Raw genomic sequence first — 25022 nt, forward strand, 5'->3', positions numbered from 1 at the left:
CAAAATAAAATACCTTGATTTGTTTCCAACAACTCTACTGTAGGAAGTTATTCCAATGCAGAACATCTGGAAGATGTGGACACTGACTTCTAACATAATCAGAGCTGAATACCATCCTGTTTGTAAGCCACCAGCTCACGTGTTGGGGGGCTGGCCCTTTGGGCATTGCAGCCTTTCAGCTTGTGCAGCACTCATCTGCTGCAAATATGAACATACCTGGTTTAGTAAATTATTCTTTCTAAAGATTAGTTCTGAGGAAACCTCGTCTTTCAGAAAGTCCACTGACATTCCAGCTGAACAGCTAAACAGAGAAGTGCCAACATAACAGACTCTAACAATTTATCTGGTGTAACTCTAAAAGAAACAAAGCCAACAAAACCAATTTGACCTTTTTTATTTTAAGTAATACGCGGACATTAATTGTGTAGAAAATCAAAATGGATACAAACTTGTACAAAATTCAAATTGTTACTGTACAAAATTTTCAAATTCAACAATATTAAAAATTGAAGCCATGTAAGAAGAATCAAACCACTGAAAGAACTGGCTGCTAGCCATCCTTCTATTTCATGTTAACTTGTCTGCATCGCATACAAAGAGAAAACAGACTATCAGAATAAATCACAAATATTTTTTGCTCTGACAATCATAACAGTATTCCAGTTTCCTAGAAACAGGCAACTGGAAAGAGAGGTAATTAAAATGTCAAAGTCAAGAAAATATTATTCTGAGTTTACTTAAATGTATCGGCTATTCCCTAAGTACCTGAGGTTGAAGTGATGCTGGGACAGACAAAAGTTCAAGGTGGTTAAGGTCGCTTTGTCTAGAGAAGTTGACATTAACACTAAATATGGATCCTGCCCACGAAACATCAGTACATCTGATAAGCTGCAGAACTGTATGCATTGACCTTTAACAGTCATCCTGGCCAAAAAAAAATAAAAAAAATGTGGGCAATCAACAAACCCTGAAGCTTAACATCCTCTTCTCAAATTCTTCTATGTTCCACGTCAGCTTCCTTAAGAAGCAATAAGGAATTTTTGGTAACAGGTTAAAAGCAGTAAGTAGCAAAAGCAACGGATTTTGATACAGCACTGCACTGTACTCAAATTAATGAAGCAGAATAATTAAATAAACCACAGTTGCCTTTAAGATGTCTGGTTAAAAATCAAGCAACTGAGATGTTTTGTGAGTGATAACGTTGCCCCTGAATACTGCCTCAGGTCGTCCTGCCTCACTGCAGCAGAATACCTTGATAATTAAGACACAGATTACACAAAAATAATTGTCTCAGTTTCAAGATGTTGCATTAAAAAAAAAAAAATCACACGGCTGCTGTAATATAATTTTCAAACATAAAGGATCTACATTTTCAACACTGGTTTAAATATTGAAATTTTAAATTGGGACGGCAAGTTCTAATGAGGAACTGTATTAGCAACAAGTGAAAGGATGCTACATGATACTTACAGTCACAATTTTTAAAGATGTACAACCTAGAAAAATAAATCATTTTACAGAACAATTTCTAGAAAACGGGTGGGAGAGGTTATGTCTTGCCCCAGAAATCCTCCTTCCTCTTCTGAGCTCGTTCCAGTATCTGAGATGCAAGCGAGCTAGAGGCTGCTGAGCGAGCAGAAATCTGAGACAGCCTGTCGTCTGGGGGAAGAGCAACAAGGGAAAAAATAAAGAAAAAATAAACATGCATCTTAATCACAGTTACATTCATGGGAGGCTTGGAAAGTACAAACTCCAGAATGAGATCTGCACCCTCACCTGGGGAATTTTGACGCCACTGCCCAATTCTCCGAGACATCTTTACCTATAGCCTCCTTTGTCAGGAGACCTCAAAATCTTCCCTCTGCCACTGACCTCTGTACAGACTAGGCTCTAATAAAAACATATTCACGAAAGCAACTCACCACTTCAAGCAAACAGGACAACCCTAGAATGCCACAACTAAAATAGCAGGACCAACATTGCCAAAATGTCCTTTTGTGCTAAAACCAGTTTGTGTGCAACAAGCTGCTGAAAGCAATGTGTCTTCTGAAGAAAACAGGAAGTTTAACGCAACAATAAGCAAGCTTTACAAATGTACATTTGAAAGGTCTTCTTTTTGAATATGAGATTCATTTCACACCCAACAGAACTTCTAAAATTAAGCAGCCTGGACCATGCTTCTGTGGCAAAGCATAATGTTATATTCCTATAACACCATTATGAAAAGGTTGCTACAGATCTGCGAAGATGCTCTCTACAAAAAATGACCTCAATTCCATTCATTTTCTTGCAATAGATTAAAAAAATGTAGCACTGCTTTTCAGCTCCCTGTCACCAGAAAACAACAAAGATTCCAGAACTAAACCCTAATAGGATCTGTACTTCATCACTGTTTCAATTAATTTTTCAGTGGCATTGCTAAATCTTTGAAATCCTGTGAAAACAGCCCATAATAGATTTAAACACTCTGCATAACAACTATATTCCCATGTATGAGAAAACTGCTAACTGCTCTTGTGCAATCAGGCCCGTCATTGGAATAACTCCTGCGTTTGTACGCACATGAACAAATACCAACATATGAAATATCTGCGAGCTGGCACACTGCAACATTTCTGAAAGCTCCTACATCATCACTCAGCTCATAGTAAAAAAGCAAAAAAAACCAAAAGGTATTTACAGCACTTCAACTGTGAACAGCAAAGCTTGTGGGAAGCTGCAGAGTACTATAGGATTTTGCATGTTTTGTGTAGATACACAAGATGCTTGGCTGAACCATCTGCACAACCCACACATTTTCCAGCCAACTGCAATGACTAAAATAGAGAATCGGCCTGAACCTTGGTTAAAACCAAGGAGAGAACAAACGTAAGGGGCATAAAAAAGAGCTTATGTTTATTCTGGGGTATACTTATAAATAACTTACAGTCAGATATGATCTCACTCTGCCCATACTCTAAACCAAACCAAAGGCAGGTGCTTGCAAGTAGCACAGCACCAAACCACTGTATCCCAAACACCCTGCTATAAAATGATGAGTAGTGGCCCAGACTATTGAAGCCACAGAGTCTTTGGTTGATTCACACTACTGGAAGAGTTTATTTGTGGTTGCTCACAAAAGGGCCAAGAAGATGCACTGGTGGCCCACGCACATACCATTTAATCCCCCAGAGTAACTTTACAGTAAATGGAAAAAAAGGCCAAAACAGCAAGCAGAGTAGCAGGATGCCATAAGTATCCCTAATGCATGGAGCAGAGGAATAGGTGTGAAAATTAAAGGCAGAGGAATCATTTTATGCTACATACTTGCTGGTGAAGTCTCAAGCACATGTGGTACCTTTTAAGTTGCACCCATAATTATTGAAGCTGCAACCTGAGCTGTGATCATTTTGAAGTTTGCTTCTGTTGCTACCAACACAAGGATTTAAAAAAATGTGTGGGGAGGAAATGATTTAGGTGTGGAGTTGAGCAAGCTATATTAAGCATACTGAACCGCAATGGTTTGTTTGATTTTCAGCTGCGTTTACAATGTTTATTCATGCTGGAACATAACTTCATGTTCTTACTTCACATTACTGGGATGAATATTTTTAATTTTCTTTCTATGAAGCAAAGAGGTATTTATGCATAACTAGCAGTACAATAAACCAGTATTAGACCTCCCACGTTAGCGCAAAAGTTACAATCAATCTAGATAACGCATACATGATATGCAATAATATTTTCTGATGATAAATACCTTCATCGTTGGAGTTTCTTTCCTGAAGAGGTAGGTGGAAAGATCTCATTTTTGGATTCCCAACATTTCCTAAGAGAAAAAAGTCAAGGTGCTGTATAGAATAATTTCTAAACAGGCAAAGGATTTCATTTCAGAACATTTTGAAATGTTACAATATTACTTTCATCTACCTCAATCTTCCAAATAACAAACATGCCAAAAACTCCATGAGACTCCTTTACTCAAACTTGAGGCAATTTTTCCATTGTATTCTCCTCATCTGTCTTTTGCAGATGCTGCAACACTTACTTCGTGAATGACACTCCAGGTGCACAGACAGAACACAGCACTGATCCTAACTCTTTCCCGGGAAATTCTCTGGGTTTCACCAATCCACTTAACCTGAACAGTACTTGCTCCATTCTAGAATGGAAATATTACCTTAGTTTAACTAACCTTTATAACACAAGGACCAAGAATCGTGGGACTATTGTGGTCAGCTACTGAAAGCGTTACCACAAGGTAATGTAAGCAGAGGGCAATGTAAGCAGATAAGCTTTATTCTGACTAAGGAGTAAAGGACTCTTCTTTATCAGACGTGCCCTTAACAGTTAAAAATCTCTGAAATGCTCCAGCACAAGTTCCTCCTAAACAAAGAACAAAGAATTTTCACTGGAGATTAAAAAATACCCTATATGTGACTTTTCTCAATATCCAAAAATTTTTATTATTATTATTTTTGTTTGGTTTTGTTTCCATGTTCTGCAGAAATAGTTAAGGAGCTTATTTCTCAGAAATTCACAACCTCTGCTATATAATGACATGCTCTAAAGGTCTTGTTATACATCTCTGTTGGTCATTAGCTGGATGGACTTACACAGTTGTAGCCTAAAGATTACATATTACAACTGTTTGTGGTAAACCAAATAGTTCACATAGTAAGTGGTACTTACTGAAATTAATAGAACAGAATTAGACAACAAACCATAGAATAAAATGATATTAGTGGAATCTGAAACTAAGGTGGATAGTTAAGCACGCCTTTCCTTTGGATCCTCAGCAAGATTAAACATATAGCACAATTTTTTGTTTATAAACTCTTCTTTGTAAAGTCAGTAAGACAGCAAGTTCAGCACTCCCTTGGCCAGAATACTGCAAGGCTGCTACTTCCACCTTGCGACATTCTTTAACACAGCCAGTTAATAAATACGCACCGTTATGCTGGAATTCAGGATCCTTCAGAGTCCCTTGAATTCGAGGAGAGGGACTCCAACAAGGCATAGAGCAGTTTTTGGTTGACTTCAGCACAGGAGATGTAGAGGACTGCTCTTGATACGCTGAATTAACAGCAACTCTCTCACCAGAAACACCATTAGGATGCCACTGATCCTGCCTCAGTGGCAGAGGATCCACAGTTCCCAGCCCAGCAGGTGGAGAGGTAAGGAGTGAAACAGCTTTCACTTCTGCTTCAGGCTAAAAACACAACAGGGAAGGAATCGTAGAATGGCTTGAGTTGGAAGGGACCTCAAAGATCATCAAGTTCCAAAAGGAAGAAAAAAAAAAAAAAAGCAGTTCATATACACTAACAGCCTTCCAATACAGACCCTCACATATGCAGCTAATGTTTTTAGTAGGAAAATCAACAGCTCCTGATTACAACTTTTTTTTTCCCATACGCTTAGCAGAAATAGCCAAAATGGAGCTCATCTAGTCTCAGTCCTTTGTTTGATTTAAAAAAGTATTTTTTATTCAGACATCAGCCCTTTTAGTCACAGATGCTGAAAATTTTTACAATAGCAGATGACAACTCAAGAAAAAGAATAGCTAAGTTATTATTCAAAATTACTTTAAGAGCATATTCCTAAAAAGCATTACGCTAAGACCCTTTTCTCACTCACCCGGAAGGATCTTCTTTGCGAAGCTTCTCTTGCACCTTGCTTAGCTGAGGAAGGATCTGTTCCTAAACTTCTCATTCTCTGCTGTGAAGATGGAGACTTGAATTTAGGAGGAGACACCAGAACCGCACCTCCTATCGCAGTGGAGAAGATAAAAAAATGTTTATTACTTAAAAACAACAACTTGCTAAATTAGTTCATACATGTCTGTTTTTCTTTAGTTCTTGGTTTTGTATTCAAAAGTCTCTATTACCAACAGTAGGGGTAGTGAGATCATGATGAGTTCTCTGAGTTCGACCAAGCGCTCTCAGCTTCGGAGTAGGAAGCCTACCACCGGGCTCCGAGGATACAGAAGAAGAATCTGACACAGCTGTGGGAGAATTCAACAGGCAGGTATTCTCACTGCAAAAATGAGAAATGATTACAGGATCAGCTAAGGAGCTGGGCATCTTGCATTCAATCTTTTTGTTACTAATACATTCCTACGACGAAGGCAAGGCAGTTAGGGCCATAAAACACCAACATCCTGTAGCTAAAACATCTGTCTGCAATGGGGAAACCTGAATTCCAGCCCCTGAGCCTCAGTTTCTGTTGTTTTTTTTTAATGTAACTGGCTAAATAAAATACATAAATAGTCTCAAGCTACAAATTCAGGCTCCCTGTTTCCCAATAAACTTTGAATACTTTTCTGCACAGCAGCATAGATCTCACCCAGAATAACTTTGAACCTGACTGCTAGTCACTTCAGAGGCTGGAATGCGGGTTTGACTTGTCAGTCAGTGCCATGGAACTGAAACCAAGCATCCCACACTTACACAACCAGTGCAGTCCCCAGGTTGTTCTATAAATTAGCACTACCACTTCTGTATTCCTCCTCCACATGCGTTGCAAAGGGAGGCTGCTGCATGTCCACAATGCCTGAGGAACTTGACCCTACCAGATCCAACATGTTCTGAGGACATCTTGGCAAAGAATGTCTCATTTCTAGCTTTCAAACAGGCTTAGATAGCATGCAGTTGTTAAGCTGCTCTGCATGGCCATATCCAGAGCAGATCTCAGGGCACACCATTTTTCAAGATCTCCAAGGTCAGTCTGAGAAACATTTACGAACTAGATCATCTCTAGAATTAGACAAACTTAAGAAGGTTTTCAGATGACAGTTTTGAATGTTAAAGCCTGCATTTCATTTCTATTTGGCTCTAGCATCTCAAACTTTCTTTGCCTGGGTTTTGCACAGAGAATATTACCCCAGAAGCAGGTAACTACATATCCTTACCTTAGGCTCGTGAGGCAACACCAAAGATGAAACACAATGGAGAATACAAAAAGCTTAGGTAGTGTGATAATGAGGGCCAAAGTTACTCAGATTTGAATACACACCAAGCTAACATACTGTTCTACCAAAAAATGTTTACAAAAGTTGCACAGTAAAAAGCCAGAGATATCAGTAACTAGATATATTACGGATCTTTCAACAGACAAATACAGTACTACACACTGTACTATGCACACAGAATTGACCTCTTTTTTTCTAAGTTCTCCTACACATCTTTCCCATTTGGGCTCACTGGTGATTTCTGGATGCTAGTAAATTCTTTTCTCCCAAGTCCTCTATCTTTGCCCATGAGTTTTCTTCAGAAAAGCAGACACAGAAGAACAATATTAGAATGGATTCTATCCTTCAGCCCCTACACTGTCAACCTGAAGCAAACTATGAGCTTTGATTTTCACTATACTTTGCAATGTATATACTATTGCAATGTGCAATGAACAGTAGCTTCTGATAGACCTATACTGCAAATTTTAAACCTTTTGGAAAAATTCATTACAATTTTTCACACTTCTATACAAATTACAACTTAAAGCTTCCAAGCTAGAAATCCAGTATTCCTAATGATGGATTTGAATGTCTTGAGGTTTCTTATTCATTATCATTCTATTAAAAACAAAAGTAGTGTCACACCAAATTATACTTGCCTAAGTCTGCTTTTAAAACAAAAATTAGTTAGCCTACATATTTCTCAGACATCAGAGGAAAAAATTATACATGCCACAAGAATGTTTAGTTTTACCCTTCAATTTTGTTATCTTCATTGATACCCTTATTGTTTTTTTCTAAATTGCGTGTCGCAACTGCAGCTTGCTCGTTTTCTTTTTCTTCTTCTTCTGCTGACTGTTGAATCTCTTTTTCTTCAGTACCCTCTTGCTCACCCCAAACCAAACGTCTTTTGACCGGAACAGTTGGCGCATCTGACAGGTCTTTCTTCTCAGCATCGTGCTGGTGAGACTGTTCTCTGGAGACAGGTTGCTGCAGCATTTTTGGCCTCGGTGCAGTCTCCTTTTCAGAAACTCTAGGTAACAAAGAAAGCAGTGTTTTATACCACTGATTTGCATAATACATACGTGTCTATATAGAGCACATTCATCCAGTTCAGTCCTTCATCACAAATACAGCTCAGATATTAAAAAGTAGTAGAATTAAGATAATGTACTGAAACTTTAACTGATGATTAAGCAATCTATTTTAAAACTAGACTATGAAAACTCTTAACTAGCATTTCCTAAAATGGACTGTACAATTAGGGCTTCATTTCCAAACTGAAATGGAACCACAAATGAGTTTTATTCCCCCTTCATTTGGGTAATAGCTGTCCGTATATTTCACTAAAGTACTATTACTGAATTTTCCTAGCAAAACATTCATTAATCTACTTGGCATTCAAAGAAAAGGACCATTCCAGTTTATAAACCTACATCTCAGAAGTAAACTGTGTCTAAGATTCAACCATCAGATTGTTAATTAATCCAGCAAGAACACTGACAAAATCTGAGCAGGCAAAACATACTTCACATCACTCCAATGGAAAGAGGAACATTACTTCAGTAAGACTCAGGAATAAATTTCTCCATACTTGATGAGACTAAGGTTGCCACATTAAATATGCATTTGTGGATAACCACAAAGGAGTAGCATTTCTCTTCTTTTAGAAGACTTGACCATCTGCATTTTAAATAGGAGCACATATCAAATGATGCATCTGTGAAGCAGTAAATGCCCATATATATTCCAGAAAACTTACATATAGTCCAACAAGCAAGATCCCAAAGCTACGCTAAGCCAATCTAAAGCATTTTGCTCTGTTTCAGAGCTGCAGGACAGCATGTGGGAATAACTACCTTACCCAGCAAGATCTAGTGCTCTGATGTCGTTGCTGATGCCTTCGTCTGAACTGGAATTTGAGGACACATCCCACAGACTGTTATTATCAGACAGGAGCTGGTTGAGATGGTATCGGGAGAAGTGTGTTCCCTCTATTCGTTGCCTGTAAGCCTTTGCTCTTGCTCGAAGTTCTCTGACCTGCACATCAAGGTTTCATAAGCTGCATGCCTCTTTAAAGTTCACTTACATACCACTACCAAGTACTTGCATTAGCTAATGGCAGCTAAAAGAGAAAGACAAGTTACTCATAACACAGTCGCCCACAGCGCAAACACTGCATGCTGCAGTTAAGTGCAACAAAAGGAAAGCAAAAACAACAAAGTTTGTGTTTAGCAAGCATATTTGAGCCACTAAGCCAAAGCAAAATTATCGATTACTCATTCAGTGAGCACAAAAAGTTATGCAGCAGCTATGAATAAGCTTAGCACTGGATTCTAGTTTTTCCATCAGTGTTCAGGCACAGCACAGTGCTCCAAACTTTAAAACAAGAACTTAGATTCAACAAACCTCCATATACCACATGGAATTTAGGGGGTTTTGAGATGCCTAAAGAGAGGAATACAGAATTATTTCAAAATTTCTTCATTTTCTCTCAACGCTGTATTACCATTGTAAATTTATCAGAATCTAAGTAACAAACTAAGTACACAGCTCTATGCTGCCTCCCTGAGATTCAGTAAAAAGCTGTAAAACAAACACATCAACACTGCCATTTCACCAGTTTTCACTGAGCCTGTGGAAACCGATTTACATTTCTAGGCCTTAACACGCAAAAATACATTTACTGTATGTTAATTTGTATTTCAAGTCAGCAGACCTATATGCGTGTGTAATACCGAGTTCATAAACTGTGAACACTGCACCTGTCTCTTGCTACCCTAATCTCATCTCAGCGAGTTGCTAATGACTACGTGAGATCTCTTGGTACTATTGTATGTAAGTCACAACATCAAAGTCATTCCTTCTAGGCTAGCACCAACTCTATGAATGAGATGTAAAGCTGTTAAAACGCCAGCTTTAGTTTCAAAAGGTAAAAATTGCAAGCCCTCTATGTAGACATTACACTGCTGATTTAACAGCAGTTCAATACTGCGCGTTAAAACTGTTTCAACGCTCACTGTCTTCTATCTTTCAAACACAATTTAAAGAGCAAGAATACAAAGCAGCAACAAAAGTTTACTTTTATTTTGAAATGATTCAAAATAAGTTCTTGATACTTTATGAATTTTTCCTCATAGTTCACAGGAGCCAGGCATTTTGTCAAAAAGAAGGAAAGCAATCCCGACACTTCCTTTAGTACATTTTCTTTTTTTTATTTTTGCATTTCACAATAGGCTTAACAAAGTTCTTCCTGCAAGGAAGGGGAATAAGTGGGCCAAATTCCACAAATCCCACTAAAAAGCAATTGGATACAGAATATGGATATCCATTTAGACCGTGCCAGCTAATATCCCAATAGTTGACCTATTAAACTTGCAAAGAATAGTCCATTAAAAATACATACTTGTCATTTTACAAAGAGAATTTAAAGATGCAAGTGATTTACTGGATTATTCACTTTAAATAGAAGAATGATAAATTAATTATGATAGTCACAACAGAAGGAATACAAATCGAGAGCAACAGGACACTGCAGGGGGAGGAAGAATACTATGTCTCCAATGAATTGTGAAGAAGTACAAAGGACAACCGTCTCCTTCAGTGACTCGACAGGCAGCATTATCTCAGCAGGACACTGGCCCCAGAGAGTACTAATGTGATTATGAATTGTCCACATTAATTTTTCAAAAGCATAATTCAAAGAGATCTTTTCGTTCTACAGCTGAAAAGCAGCCCTTAATAATATATTATAGCGTAGCAGTTTAGCAGTAATCACTACAGCTAAAGTCACACCAGGACTCTATTACAATCCTTGCCCATTTGGGCTCAAAATTACAGTCTATTTTTTGGACCCAAAGTTATCTATGTATGGTCTCAACTGGGAAAGCAGACTGGAGCAGCCAGAGCTCATCATCTAATCACACTACGGAGAGATGTTCTGTAGGCATCTTTAGGAGGGATGAGTCTCGAAGAGCAATCAGAGCTAATGGTAAGATGGAGCTCTGCAGAACAGTCATGTCACTGCACTAGTATGGGAGCGGGTATGGAATCATTTAGAAACCAAAACAACTGCTGAGAAACTGGTAGGGTAGCCTGTATTATGAATAATCAAAGTACTTTTGTTGCTTTTACAGTAAAACTAATTAGCTTGGCAGTTTTTCCAAGTTTTACATTCTGCAATAATCTGCAGTAATATACTTCCCAAATGGCTAAATTCTTTCCTATATCTCAACTGTGAAGGAAGTATTTTATTCAGTTGTACTAATTCAGACACACTGGATTTCATCCTGTAATTAACTCATTCAAGTGAATTTAAAAAAAAAAAAAAAAAAAAGAGCATGGCAGAGGATCTACCAGGATTTTTATTCTTGTATTAACAGAGGTTTTAATAATTAATCTTGGTTTTCTCCCAACCTATCTCTATGACTGGAAAATTCCAAGCTTTAAGCTTGTTCTTTGCTTCCACTATGCCAAAAAAACCTTCTTTTTGAGAGTGATAAACCTGGAGGATTTATATAGAAATGTTAACAAGACAGTATCAATTAAAAAAAAAAAAAAGACTGCACAGAAAATTCCACCTAGTAACACATTTGCACAAGCTAAATATTGTTCTTTGTCCCTTAGACAAACTAGCCTGATATGCCCACAGACATGTGAACCAAAGCGTAACAGAGGAAAAATTCAGGTAATTCCAATTCTAAAAGCCTCTTCTATATGAAATCATACTAAGATGTAATGTAGGTATGTATATATAAAAAATGTGTACAATATATATACTTGTAATCAATAAAACACTTGTTATTATCATCTTAAAATTTGGTTCTTCCATCTACCCAGCACAACTCCGGCACTTAGAAGGTCCCAAAAATCCAAATGTATTTTTGAATTCTACATGAAGTGACTGTTTTCCTGCTTTTCTGCCTTTCTTGTCAGCAAGAAAATCTCCAACAAAAAGTCAGACACATCCAAAACTCGTATCCATAAGTGTGTGAATTTCTTTGTTTCCTGTGCACTCTAATTATATGTTATATATTTATATATAGAAAGGATCCTGCCTGGTAAAGCGTAACACCTGAAGATGAAAACAGCTCCAGTGTCTCCAGACAAAAGCCTAAGATGCCAGAAAAATTATATATTCTACAGAAACATTCTGCACACTGCTTTACAGTCAGGCTGCATGCAGTAGCTTGCATTACTCTACAGCCTTAGTGATGGCTAGTGTTCATCTAACACATACATCAATACTTATCAAAAATTAAAATATTTCTTGTTTTTAGTTCTCTAACATCCTTACATGGCTGTTTTCACGTAATAGATTATCTGACGATGTATGTAACAACTACTTCTCCTTAAATATTCAATATATATTCCATATGTACTTATTTTTGCCTTAGAAGAAAAAAAGACGACTTGTTTGATCAAGTCTAGTAAGACAACACAGAACCGAAAGCTACCATACTATTGCTTTTTCTAGAGAATGCTACTTGCTAAAGCTTGAAGCCCAACATTCTAGAGTCATTCCCTCCAGTTCTGCCTTCCATGGTCACTTTGGTCCTTACTCGCGAAACAACTCAAATTTGCCAAGTATTTGCCACATAATTAGCAGCACATGGTGTCTCAGGAAGACTCTCTCTATCAGATGAGAGAAGCTTAAGTCAATTTAGTGAAATCTGACAGCTGCAGAACTAGCTCTACCAGTTTCTTACATACTGCTAAAGGTTTTGCGAGGAGCGGCTGAGGGAGCTGGGATTGTTCAGTCTGGAGAAGAGGAAGCTCAGGGGAGACCTTATCGCTCTCTACAAACACCTGAAAGGAGGTTGTGGTGAGGTGGGGGTCGGCCTTTTCTCCCAGGTAAGTGATGGGATAAGAGGGAATGGCCTCAAGTTGTGCCACGGGAGGTTCAGGTTGGATATTAGGAGAATCTTCTCAGAAAGAGCGGTGAGGCACTGGAACAGGCTGCCCAGGGAGGTGGTGGAGTCACCGTACCTGGAGGTGTCCAAGAAACATGCAGATGTGGCACTGAAGGACATGGTTAGAGGGCATGGTGGTGATGGGTTGATGGTTGGACTAGACGATCTTAGTGGTCTTTTCCAACCCTATTGATTCTATTCTGTTCTACACTAGATAAATCTGCTAAGAAATACTATGCTCCTGAAGCTGCTGAGCATTTTCAGAACTGTCAAATGAATTACCATGGGGTATAATACCAACTGTAGTTGCTGAATTAACTACAAGAAAATACTTAAATTCAGTGAAACAGAGAAATTCTGAATTTTATATTGTATATGACTGAATTTAGCCAACTGCTTTGCACAGATTCATCTTGGCAGGCTAACAGGCTAATTCTATGAACAGAGTTTAATTGTCAAATTGACCTAGGCCTTTTCTTTTTATTCCCTTGAAAACTGCTACCACCTAATTCAACACTTTCAAAAATTCTGCTCATCACCATCACCACATCACCACTGCAATTATCAGCTGAAAAGGCCCTGTTCTGGGTGATCCTGATCTGTAACGGAAACAGTTTCTCCTGTACTTTCCATGTCACATTATTTTTTAAATCACACTGTCTCTCATTTTGTCTTGTCAGAATCTAACCTTCTTTGCAGTCACCTGCGGGAGCTTGAATTGTTAGCATTACAATGGCAAACGACAGTTCAAATTCTTTTACATATAAAAAGCATAATACAAACCATACTCAGGCCTCCGATTTTAAGAATACTCACCTGATTGGGAACTTTACTCCTAATACGAGACCAAGCTCCATCTCTGTAAAAATACTGGGCTGGAGACAAGAATTTTGACCTATATTCAGTGTTCAGCTTCCTAAGACATCAAAGATAAAGAGGAGAAAATAGAAAGAATTATCCTCGGTATCCAGAAGACTCCTGAAGAGCATTAAATTACATCAACAATAAAAAGTATTCTTGCACTTAAATCCCAGGGCTCAGATGTGAAAACATACTCTCTGAAACACAGCTCACTCGTATCAACACAACTAGGAAAAACATGAAAAGCTCATTCAGTTGGTAATTATTCCTGATGGTTTTTCCTCCCAGCACTTCTGCCAGAAGCTTTTGCCCTCTCAGCAAATCAGCAGAACACCGTACACACACAAGGCTCAATTACTTTGATACAAAATGAAATATCTTGGTTTCAATCATAGATGAAGGTGCATTTAAGTAAAATGCCTGGTTTGGCACTAAGGCAGCCAGGATATTTCCTTCTGTGAATGCTGTTGTAAAGGCAATACGCTCTGCATATGGGTGGGGTGTGCTTTTGAGGCAGATCCATCTGACTACCAGAACAATGTTCAATATAATTCATCTATATCCTCCTGTTTTGGATTTTCAGAAGCATTCAGTGTTCTTAAAGACAGTCATTTTCCCTTCTGCCACGCACACAGAGAAAAACAAGCATCAACCTAAAGCAATACTACCAGTCTTTTAAGCACTGAACTGTTGATTGATTAGATCAAATCTCATGTTTTTTTGTTTCTAATCTTGCTTTAAACATTGCTAACTTTATTTTCATATACTCAATATCAAGTGAATAAAAACCTTTTTCGGTCCTTCAGAATTAGATCATAGATCATCATAGAGCAAAACGCACCTTGTGAAAATAAAAGTACCAGGGGAAAAAATATATATTCAGAACTTCTTTCCATATGTCCTTTTTTTGAAACTTGCAGAATTTCTTGTTTTATTTGCAAAGCTAATTGATTAGCTCAGAAACACATCACTGCTGTGCCTTAGTCCCAGCTGTTCTGCATCGCAGGCAGGTCATGTAATGCAGGTTGCATACAAAGTGCACGTCTTGCCTACATATTTAGAACCTGCATATTTTCTTCAGTTGTTTCCCCAGTCACTGTTTTGGAAACTTTTGTTTTGTTCTACCACACTGAAGGCGTAAGAGGCAGAAATCTGCCTTTAAATGGGTAGCAAATTCTCAAGAACTTCTCACAGAATTTTACACTAAAAAGTCAACTAACTGATCTAAAACTTCAAGGAACTACAAAATGCGAAGAGTTTGAGGTTTCAACTACATTATATCCACATGCCTTTTCACAAAGTGATGTCATCTCACAGTGTTTTGGGTGATCATTTTGTCATTATCTCCCACGACATGGTTAAGTTTCATGTCTCACCTCCAATCTAATGCCTTGACACTGCCAGAAAATTACATGAATGAAAGTAATCACTGGGACATAATGAAGCATGAACGCAGCAGTGACAGAACTGATTTATTCATTTTTAAACTTGCATCCATTCTGGGCTTTTATCTCCCTGATACATCTCAGATGTGTGGAAAATGGGAATAGGATTTCAGTTTTTACAGTGAGGGCATGTGGCAGAAGAAAAAGATGCGTAGATACCTCTCAGCAACATACAATGCTGTTTGCTTTCAGTGCTTGACATATTACCTGGTACTAGACAAATTTCTTCATTGCCTTTCACTTCATGTGTTTACTTGCACTACTCTATGGGACAGGTGGTGGTACAGAATAGAAAAAGAAGACATCGGGTACAATCAAAACAGTTTTCAAGTGTGTGGAGCAAGCACAAGACAGATGTTTGCAAGGTGACTACAACTTCCAAAGCACTCACTGAAAGTGTTGTAGCAGCACTGCAGCAATTTAATTTCATTCATGTTAAATTTTTTTATTTACAATAATATTATTATTGTATCAGGAGGTTTAACTGAAGCAGCGCTTTTGAAAGCTTCCACTTCCACTGCCTGGAGAAAATGATGCAAATTCACACCACGTTTAGATGTACCACAGGAAGCTCAGTCCCAGCACTGCAGGGGACAGACACCACGTTTGCTCTTGTGACAACAGGACCGCACAGTTAAAGGTCATCATCCACCACTCTAAACAGGCTGCTGCACACCTATTCATGAGGCAGGTTTTCTCATTTTATACATACCCACGATTTGTATGTAAAGAAAGGGGCTTTTGACTGATATGCTGCTTATTTTTTCGTTTGGGATGTTTCTGCTCTGATTTCCCTTGTTTTGATGCATCTTCTGCTGGCTTTTGGAACAGTTCTTTCCTCTTAGTCTGAGGCAAAGATAATTTTAAAGATAGGATATTAGCTAACAAACTGAAAACCCTCCTATTCCCTTTGACACCAAACTTACACAAACAGTCTATTTTATTTTAAAATGTTAACTGTATTACATATTTAATAGAAGCTAGCATATCACATTCCTTTGTTAATACAAAATAAATCACCAGAATGCCAAAGTTACAATTCCGAGTGCAACAATCTCTTAGCTAGATGATGTATTTTGTACACTTCACAAAACGAATTTAACATGAAACAGAAATAAAAGATTAGCATACCTGTGCATTCTAACTGGAGTTAATGTGTACCCCTGGAATTTATAATTTAAATAAATAAATCAATGATGCTCTCAGTCTTAAGTGAAGCAATAGAAACTATTTTATAATAAACAAAAATGAGAACTTTTCATTTGCTGCCATTCTGGTTTTGAAAGGGTCAGACTGATTTGTTCAGCTTTCACATCACAGACTTTTTTTTTTCCTGCTTATGTTATGCCCTTGGAAATCTCAAGCATTATTTCTGATTCTACAGGAGATCTTCACAGAAATTTTTCAAATTCAAAAAAAAAAAAAAAAAAAAAACCAGAATGGAAAAAAAAAGAAAAGAAAACAAAGCATCACAAAATCTCCATTTTTTTCCCCCAAGATATTCATCAAAGAAAATATGTGGGTATAAACCAAAAGCGTTTTGAGCACTTTTGCCAAACATCACCTCCGCATGCCCTCTCTTCTTTCTCTGACGCTTTCACTTTATTGGTTCTCTAGGGAAAACATAACCTGAATTTCCAACACTAGAAGCAAAGAAACACATCCTGAAATCCTCCTGCCTTTCAGGCTGTCTTTACATCTGCTACGAGAGGCAAAAGAACACATAATGCCTGCCACTCTCAAATGAGATTTAAAGCACTGGAGAAGTCTAGGTTCAAAATGATAAAGCCTCCAAGCTGACAATCATCTCTACAAACCTCAAGAGTACCAATAACATAAACTGAGCCAAGGCACTCCGTGTTAAGCACATGTTTTGCTTAGTGACAGTCCTAGTGAACATCTTGTTCTACAATGACTGTTTCTCTTTTATCGAGAAACAGAGACGTGTACTGAAGAGACTCACATGCAGCCCTTCTACCTGAAGGATGGTAGCTAACCTGCAGAAATTTATACAGTGCTATACTTGGCAGCTCGCTACAACAGACATTCATCCTCCTACCTAGCAAAATAGGTTAGCTGTCATGCAATCTAAATTGCTCTCTCCTATTTCCAGAAGGTTTGCACCTGAAGTAATTTATTAAAGGTACTTGATAAAACAACTACAACCACATTTCCCAAAATTCCACCAATGTTTCTCCAAGCAGACAGCAAGACGAGGAAATGCAAGGCCTCAAGCAGCCAAATGACTTTTGCAAAAGAAATTTCAAATGATATTTTTCTCTGGGCAACAGAAACTACATAGGATACATAATGTCCAATTACAGCCCTGCACTTGCCTTTCAACTTAGGATTATACAATCATAGAATGGCTTGAGTACGGCCACCAACCTCCAGATCTGGTACTAGACCAGGCTGCCCAGGGGCCCATCCACCCCGGTCTTGAACACCTCCAGGGACAGAGCATCCACAGCCTCTCTGGGCAGCCTGTTCCAGCACCTCACAAGTCTCTCTGAAAAGAACTTCCCCCTGACATCCAAAAAAATGATGTCTAGAAATCAGTTCCAACTGTGTTTATACGTTATTATTTCTTTGTTTTTAATCCACACACTATCTGACTTACCCAAAAAGTTCCAGACCTTCACCCACCCAGCCCTGCTGCAAACCAAGAGACTACACCGGCAGCAATGAGAAAATAAACTGGAGAACTAGATTTCAGAAAGTTTCAGTTAAAAAAAAAAATAAAAAAAAAAAAAAAAAAAAAAAGCAACCCATTTGAAAACTCATAATCAAATTAAGGTGGCAGTTCAGGAAAAAAAAACCACTTAGTAAACAGAACAAATGCACTAGAGAAACTGCTACCGCAACGAGAGCTGTAGCAGCGTTACTTCCAGTCCTTTAGAGCAAAACCACTATTGACTGAGTCCAGTGTTATTAATAACAGCTATAAAGTGTAACTTTAGAAAATGTTTTAAAACCCACTCCCACATTACTGAAAAGAACAATCAAAACTATTAAAGAATAAATATGCCTTTCTTTTAAGGAAATATTTACTTGCTCACAAACAAGAAATTCTTTCTCTTCTGCACATTTCTCTTGCGGACCCTTCGCAGCAGGAGAACCTTTGGAATTTCTTACGTTTTCAGTTTCAGAAGTAATTGCAGGAGATTTCAACGGAGGGACAGGTTTAGTCATATTGTAAAGAGCCTTTAGGAGAGAGGGAAAAAATAGCAATAACAGTATTGTGATTTGCTTTAACTTAGGCTAAGTTTTCAAAATCAGTTAACCAAATCACGCCAATATACTTACAAACCAACAGAAAGGCAGCCATGCTTAAAAATACAACACGTGCAGACTAATTAGCTTCTAGGACAAACTGAAGAGGAACTTATTTTCAAAAAAATACATTACAGGCGATTGAATCAGGTTAGGTTAAACCTGTACTCAAACACTGCTCTTACTGAACTCCACTAACAGAGGTTATTTTCATTTGGGAAAGCAGTGGGGAATGCTGCCGTTCAGCTTCAGACCTTTACGAAGGATCTTTTCTTTTTTAAATACATGCCAGAGAACTCCCTAGGAGTCCTCAGTACATGCTCTATCCTGAGTAACAACTGTTCTCTGATTTACAACTGGATGCTTAGGGCTTGGTAATTTGATCTAAGCACTGTTTTCCAATTGCTACTGAATTTGTTGTAAGCCAAGGTACAGAGTTTGCCTAATATGAGGTCTGGTGTGGTTTCCTCATGGGGTGCTAAGGGTTAAAAGACGATGCCATATGTCACACGTGGCATACATTTTCCTCAGCTTTGCTATGTGAGTTTAGGTCAGACTTATAACCTAACTTGGATAACTTGGTCATTTTCACAGAAATTTCTTCTAGAGATAGTTCTTGTCGTTATTCAATATCAAGGTGCGCTCTCCATCATCTTAACAGCAATCAGAAGAAAAACAGAATGTTAATATTTTAATTTTTAATCATGACGTTCTAATCTTAAGCTCAGAAGTTGCAGTTACGAATATCTAGATTTTCTCTAAATTCTACTTATCTAAGCATTTATAGCACCTACAGACTTATTCTTAGGGTTTCCTATTCTCTATAACCTGTGTGGAAAGAAGTTTGCTATTTTAGTTTCTACATTCTTTCCTCTGAAATAGCACAACATTCACACACATCAAACTGACACTCTGGGACCAGACTATTCCTCAAACGGTCCTAACTCTTCTACACTATTGTCATGCTTATCAGTGAGCTTTCCTTGCATAAGGGACTGCTGGCAAACAGGTATCTCAAAGTATGTCCACCTGCTTGGCTCTGCAACAAGAAAAAAGACGAGAACAGGTTTTGGAGGGATTATTCCTAGTTATCATTTATTGCCTCTGAAAGCTGCTACTAAGCAAATCTGCAACCTGTAGATAAAAAACAGAGATAGCACTATCTGTAGTAATCCTATTAATGCATATGTTTCTTGTGAGGAAACAGAAGATGGAATAGAAATTCTTTCACAGCAAAGTCTAAAAATCCAAATTCTGCAGGAGAGCCGATACTGTAAGAGGGCCAGAAGTCAGACTGGGTCTCCTCTGTCCTGACCTCAGTAACAATAAATTGAAAACACAGAGCAGTCTTGCAGTCAGAATTATTCTTTAATGGCCTGATTAGAAACAGCAGTATTTCCAATCCTACAAAGTCCAAAAACTGATGAGATGCATTGAAACGCCACAAGAGTCTTTCAAAATCAAGAGATTCCACTTATAAATATAAGCAGTTCTCCTGAAAGAAAAACTATAGCTGAGTAACTGCAGAGATGCCTTTTGGGGCCTAGGAGAATATGTGCACAGAGACAGAGATTGAGAGTAAGAAACTGTGGTAACCCATAAAAGATCATGAGAATCTGCATAATTTTAGAGTCAAGACGTGTTATTATTACACAGAACACCTGAACATTCCTATGCTGATTAGCTATATACTAAACATAAAAATTACAGAAATAAAGAGTAATACTTAGAGGACCTAAAGTAAATTCATGCAAACTGAAGAAAATTGTCTTCTTTGGAAGAGCTGAATACAACCAGGAAGAGATGATCAAATAATTAGACCTGGCTACGACGAAGAATCATGGGGAAACATATCTAACCATACTGCACTCCTGTATATGGTAAGGGAGGTGAAAAAAATATATATAACAGCACGCCAGTTTATGAAAGAAGGAAAAGGAAGGGAAAAGGGGAGGGGGGGGGAAGGAAAAGTAAGCAACTTTCCTTATTCGTAACAGAAATTATTCATCTACTTTTTGAAACTTTTTTGAGTTACCTCTTCAGCTGCAAGTATTGGTGACTTTTCATGAGGACTCTTCCAAATAAACTGACTTTGATATTCAGAATTTCTAGGGAAAGTACTTAAACGTGGAATATTCATGCCTCCTTTCCTCTGAAGGCCTCTGTGAAGCTGACAACATTAAAAAGCAGAAAATTTTACACCAGTTGCTCCCTTTCCTACAATGTTTTACAAGTCAGAAATCTTTTCAATGCACATCTTCAAACCATTTTTTTTTTGTTATATGAATTACATTAATGCAAAGTACACTTTCTCATTTTAGCCAACACCCCCAAAAAGTCTATAAATCATTGGCTAAATCCTTGTTTAACTGAAATCAGTCCAGATGGGATGCGAAGGGAAGAAGCCCTACTGACCTACATGGAACCAAAATCTGGTCTCAAAAGTACTGCTCTCCCAACAGAGAAGCTACAGTAGAAGATTATCAAAATATAGAACTAAGGAGAATTAAATAACAGAGGCTGGTGTAAGTGTATTAAATTACTGTAAATATCAGATGAGTAATTTTTCTATCAGTCAATTAAAAAAAGTCTTCCCTTACCCCGTTGTTCATTTTTTCTGCTTCTTTTTTTTGAGATACAAATGCTTCTTTTTGAATAGGTGGAGCTACAGGTGGCGATTTCTTCATACTATTTTCTACAAGGGCAAGAGCAGTTTCAACTCCGGAATCTGAAGAATGGGATTGAACTTTTGGGGGGAGCCTCGGTCCTTCCGGTGTTTCAGTTCTTTCCTGATTCACATCATTACTGTGGTCTGCATGTGACTCTTCAGTCCTAAGACCTTCCGTTTCACCTGGGTCATCAGAATCACAATCTCCTGTCCATTCAAAGGACTTTGAAATCTGTGGGTTATGGTAAGGTACCCTTCTCTTCGAAATGAAGTTTGGTTCTCTTGTGATTCCTGAAAAAAAAAAAAAAACATACTAAGCGTAACATAAAACATTACCCTGAATATATCATTCTATTACAAGAAGAAACTGGAAGTTTATCATACAATAGATTATTAGAGAAAAACTATTTTCTTTAAGCAATGAGAGCTTATGAATTACGGGCACAACTGTGAAATGATGGCTTCTTTCACATTTGTGAGTGCTTTTCCTTTCCACTAAGTAGGGACAGTGACACGGTGCTCCAGGACCAAACTGGAGAAAAGCCTATAAATAAAATATGGCCACAGAACAATCTTCTCCAAGTAAATTCTGAAAACAGAAAAACAGAAGAGGTGGTAAAAGCCGATACAAAATAACCAGTCTGCAGTGATAAAGTACCTCACAAGCACTTCCACCCACACCAGCACTATGTACCTGCAAGGCAGGTTCTCACTCACTGTGCAGGGAACATGACAGACCCTTAATACAACTGCAGACCATTAAAGAAGAGACACTTGAATTGATTTCCATTTTTTAATATCTTGCAGGGTTGACTTAAAACTTTTACCTCAGATCACTAGTAACTTTTTATTGCACAGAGTAATTTCCAAGATTCTAAACAGATCACATAGAAAGACAAGGTATCAAGTTATTTTAAAGAGTTGCTGATTTTCACACATGTAGATGAAAATAAAAATACCCTGCCATTTTAAGACAAGGATTGAATGGCTGAACTCATTTAAAGCAGGAAATGACAGTCCACCTATGAAGCGTGGAACAACTATAGACAAATAATTGAAGGATTATAACTGGTTAAAAGAAGCTGTTTCTTGAAGGGAGTGAAACTCCTGTTTGATGAAAAAAAAATCAGTGTAAAAAGAGACAATAGTCTGCAGTGAAAAGTATACAGAATGTCCAACAGGATACAAATGTCCAGCAGGACATTCTACCCAATTCCGTCCAACTTCCAACTACATACAGGTACTTGGAAATAATTCCAGCAGATAAATACTGAAAAGTTGCAGGACAAATACTCAGAGCATCTGCACCTATTTTTCTGGTAGTGTTCCAAGTCATTCTTGTCAGCTGACTCTCTGTCAACTATGTATTTCAACAAAAAACAGTAAGTGAATTAACAACAGCAATCTGCACAGATGGTAAAGTCCTATAAGGTGTCAAGAGAGACATTCAAAGATGCACACTGTTAAGTGGCCAGAAAAAAAGGTGGGAGTAAAAATGAACCTAAAAATGTAGGAAAACTACACCAAGCACACACAAAATCACAGCTACAATGCAAGGAGGAGAAACTGCTGTACTGCTAACTCATGACTTTACTGCATAAAGCTTCACCATCCCACACAACTGGAGATGATTCACAACTTGCAGTTTTCAAAAGAGGTTGATGTCTTTGCATGTTCTCGCGTTTCAGGATTTGTGGAAATCACTCTCTTAAATACAGGTACCCATACATACAACCGTGTGTTAAGGAAAGCAAGGCTAAAGAAATACGTATTATGCAGCAACTGTAAAAAGTAGTTTTATATACATAAAGTACAATTTTTGGCAAAGTTTGATTAGTTACTGAAATGTCTAGGACCTCAGTCAAAAACAAACTGTACACCCAGCAGCCAATTCCTCATTACTAGGTCATAATTTAGAATGAATACATTGGACTCTAATTACATAGACTGCATGGCACATTGCACGGAATTGCATGGCTTTGTTAATTTTGTTATGTTGCTGCTCCTTTTCAAGTACTGCAGTTGTTATCACTCTAAAGATCACTCCTATCCCTCCACTCTCTATGGGTCTTTCAACCCAGGTGCAATTTCATTTTTTTCCTACATTCCAATCCCTCATTTTCCTGCCGTAATAACATCTCTGTATACGGCTGAATCCTGGACTGCAGCATCACAAGCTTTGTCCTTCAATGCCGATCTTTTTTTGATTCTCCCACTTAGCTGCCCTAGGAGTCTTCCTAACAGTTTCAATTTATATTAAACTTTGACCCAAGTTAGCCTCTTCTTTAATACAAAATTTTACTTCCTATTTTTGCGCACCACAGGTAACCCAGTGCCTCCTTCTACATACCCTGTATGGGCTAATGCTGCATTTGTGCTTCACCTTTTGGATTTAATTGATGCTACATGTCAGAAACCATGTTTTTTTCAGGTTTTATATAAGTAGCACTAACACTAAAGTTTCAGTGTAGCCAAAAGGAATGCGACATTCAAAAAACATACTCCCCATTAAGGTAATTAAGAATATACTTTCAATTCAGTTAAGTGTCCAAACTGTGCTTGCACACTCGATCATGGGGAACTTCTCTTGATCCTTTGCAGCTGATTGCCCTTTCCAGAGCTGGGGTTTGCAATCACAGAATCATAGGGCTGGACATGACCTCTGGAGATCATCTAGTCCAACTCCCTGTTAGAGCAGGTTCCCTAGACCAGGTTACACAGGAAGGTGTCCAGGCACTCCAAAGACGGAGACTCCACAGCCCTTCTGGGCAACCTGTTCCAGTGCTCTGTCACCTTCAAAGTAAAAAAGTTTTTTCTCATGGTCAGATGGAAATTCCTGCACTCCAGTTTGTGCCCATTGCCCCTTGTCCTGTTGTTGGGCACTGCTGAAAAAAGCCCGGCCCCGTCCACTCGATTCCCACCCTTCAGATATTTATAAGGGCTGATAAGTTCCCCCCTCAACCTTCTCCTCTCCATGCTGAACAGCCCCAGGTCTCTCACCCTTTTCCTCATAAGGGAGATGGATGCTCCAGGCCCCAAATCATCTTTGTGACCCTTCGCTGGACTCTCTCAAGAAGTTTCCCATCTTTCTTGAACTGAGAAGTTTAGAACTGGACACAGGACTCCAGGTAATACTGAGGGGGCAGTTTGGAGGTGCTTACCCAACTGATCCGACCGAAGGCCTGCCCACGGAGACTTCTGCTCTTGGGATGGGCTACACAACTCGGGGGTTTTCCACCTGAAGTTTCTCTTATATTCGCTCAAGCCCTGAAGCAAAGAGAGATGCCTGTCAAGTGACTGATGGCTGTCCTGCTCCTCTGCACCTACGGGTAATTAACTCATCGCCAAGGGGAAACACAGAAGGCCACTGCAGGATTCATTTAAGCTCGGAAAGTGCTCTTCATCCTCCAAACCAAACCCCATCCAAGAGCATAAACCAATGCATTACTCTCCAGATAACGGGAAAAAAAAAAATAGCACACAAAATCTTTAAACCGAGCTTTAAAAGACCTCTTCCACGCGCACGACTGAGCTCTATCTGCTTGTACGAGCTCCTCAGCACAAGGGTCCCCCATCCCCACAAAGCCGGTGGCACCCGTGATCGGCTGCGGCCGCACTCCCCGCCGGGCCGGGCCGGGCCGAGCCCACCGCTTCCGCCCGCCCACTGCCCCTCCGGCCCGGCCCGGCCCGGCCCGGCCCGGCCCGGCCCGGCCCGGCCCGACTCGGCCCGGCCCGGCCAACCCGCACTCCCCGCCGGGCCCCGGGGCCTCACCCTGAAGCGCACGGGCATGGCGGCGCGCAGGGCACAGGTCCGCGTCCCTCAGCACCGCCGTTCCCCTAGCAAAGCCGCCGACCCGAGCGAGTCTGCGCGGCGCTGCGCAGCGGGGCGGGCCCCGCCGCCTACCTCACGGCGCTGCCGCGGGGGCCATGTT

General features: G+C 39.0%; 1 protein-coding gene across 3 annotated transcripts; it reads right to left on the reverse strand.

Moving 5' to 3' along the window:
* MDM1 (Mdm1 nuclear protein) lies at nucleotides 378–24977 on the reverse strand. 3 transcript variants are annotated; one of them, XM_021385120.1, is made up of 15 exons: nucleotides 24863–24977; nucleotides 24252–24357; nucleotides 21023–21381; nucleotides 20458–20592; nucleotides 18213–18353; nucleotides 15862–15995; nucleotides 13660–13759; nucleotides 9341–9379; nucleotides 8796–8971; nucleotides 7686–7964; nucleotides 5867–6015; nucleotides 5617–5747; nucleotides 4933–5191; nucleotides 3740–3808; nucleotides 378–1659 (listed from the first exon to the last, which is right to left on the reverse strand). In XM_021385120.1, exons 1-15 carry the CDS (start codon nucleotides 24878–24880, stop codon nucleotides 1550–1552), a joined length of 2205 nt encoding a protein of 734 aa, XP_021240795.1. In that variant the 5' UTR covers nucleotides 24881–24977; the 3' UTR covers nucleotides 378–1549. The 3 variants fall into 3 exon arrangements, with proteins under 3 accessions (XP_021240795.1, XP_021240794.1, XP_021240797.1); XM_021385119.1 differs by having other exon boundaries at nucleotides 18201–18353; XM_021385122.1 differs by lacking the exon at nucleotides 9341–9379 and having other exon boundaries at nucleotides 18201–18353.

Source organism: Numida meleagris, chromosome 1, assembly GCF_002078875.1.
Source record: "Numida meleagris isolate 19003 breed g44 Domestic line chromosome 1, NumMel1.0, whole genome shotgun sequence".
NCBI lineage: Eukaryota > Metazoa > Chordata > Aves > Galliformes > Numididae > Numida > Numida meleagris.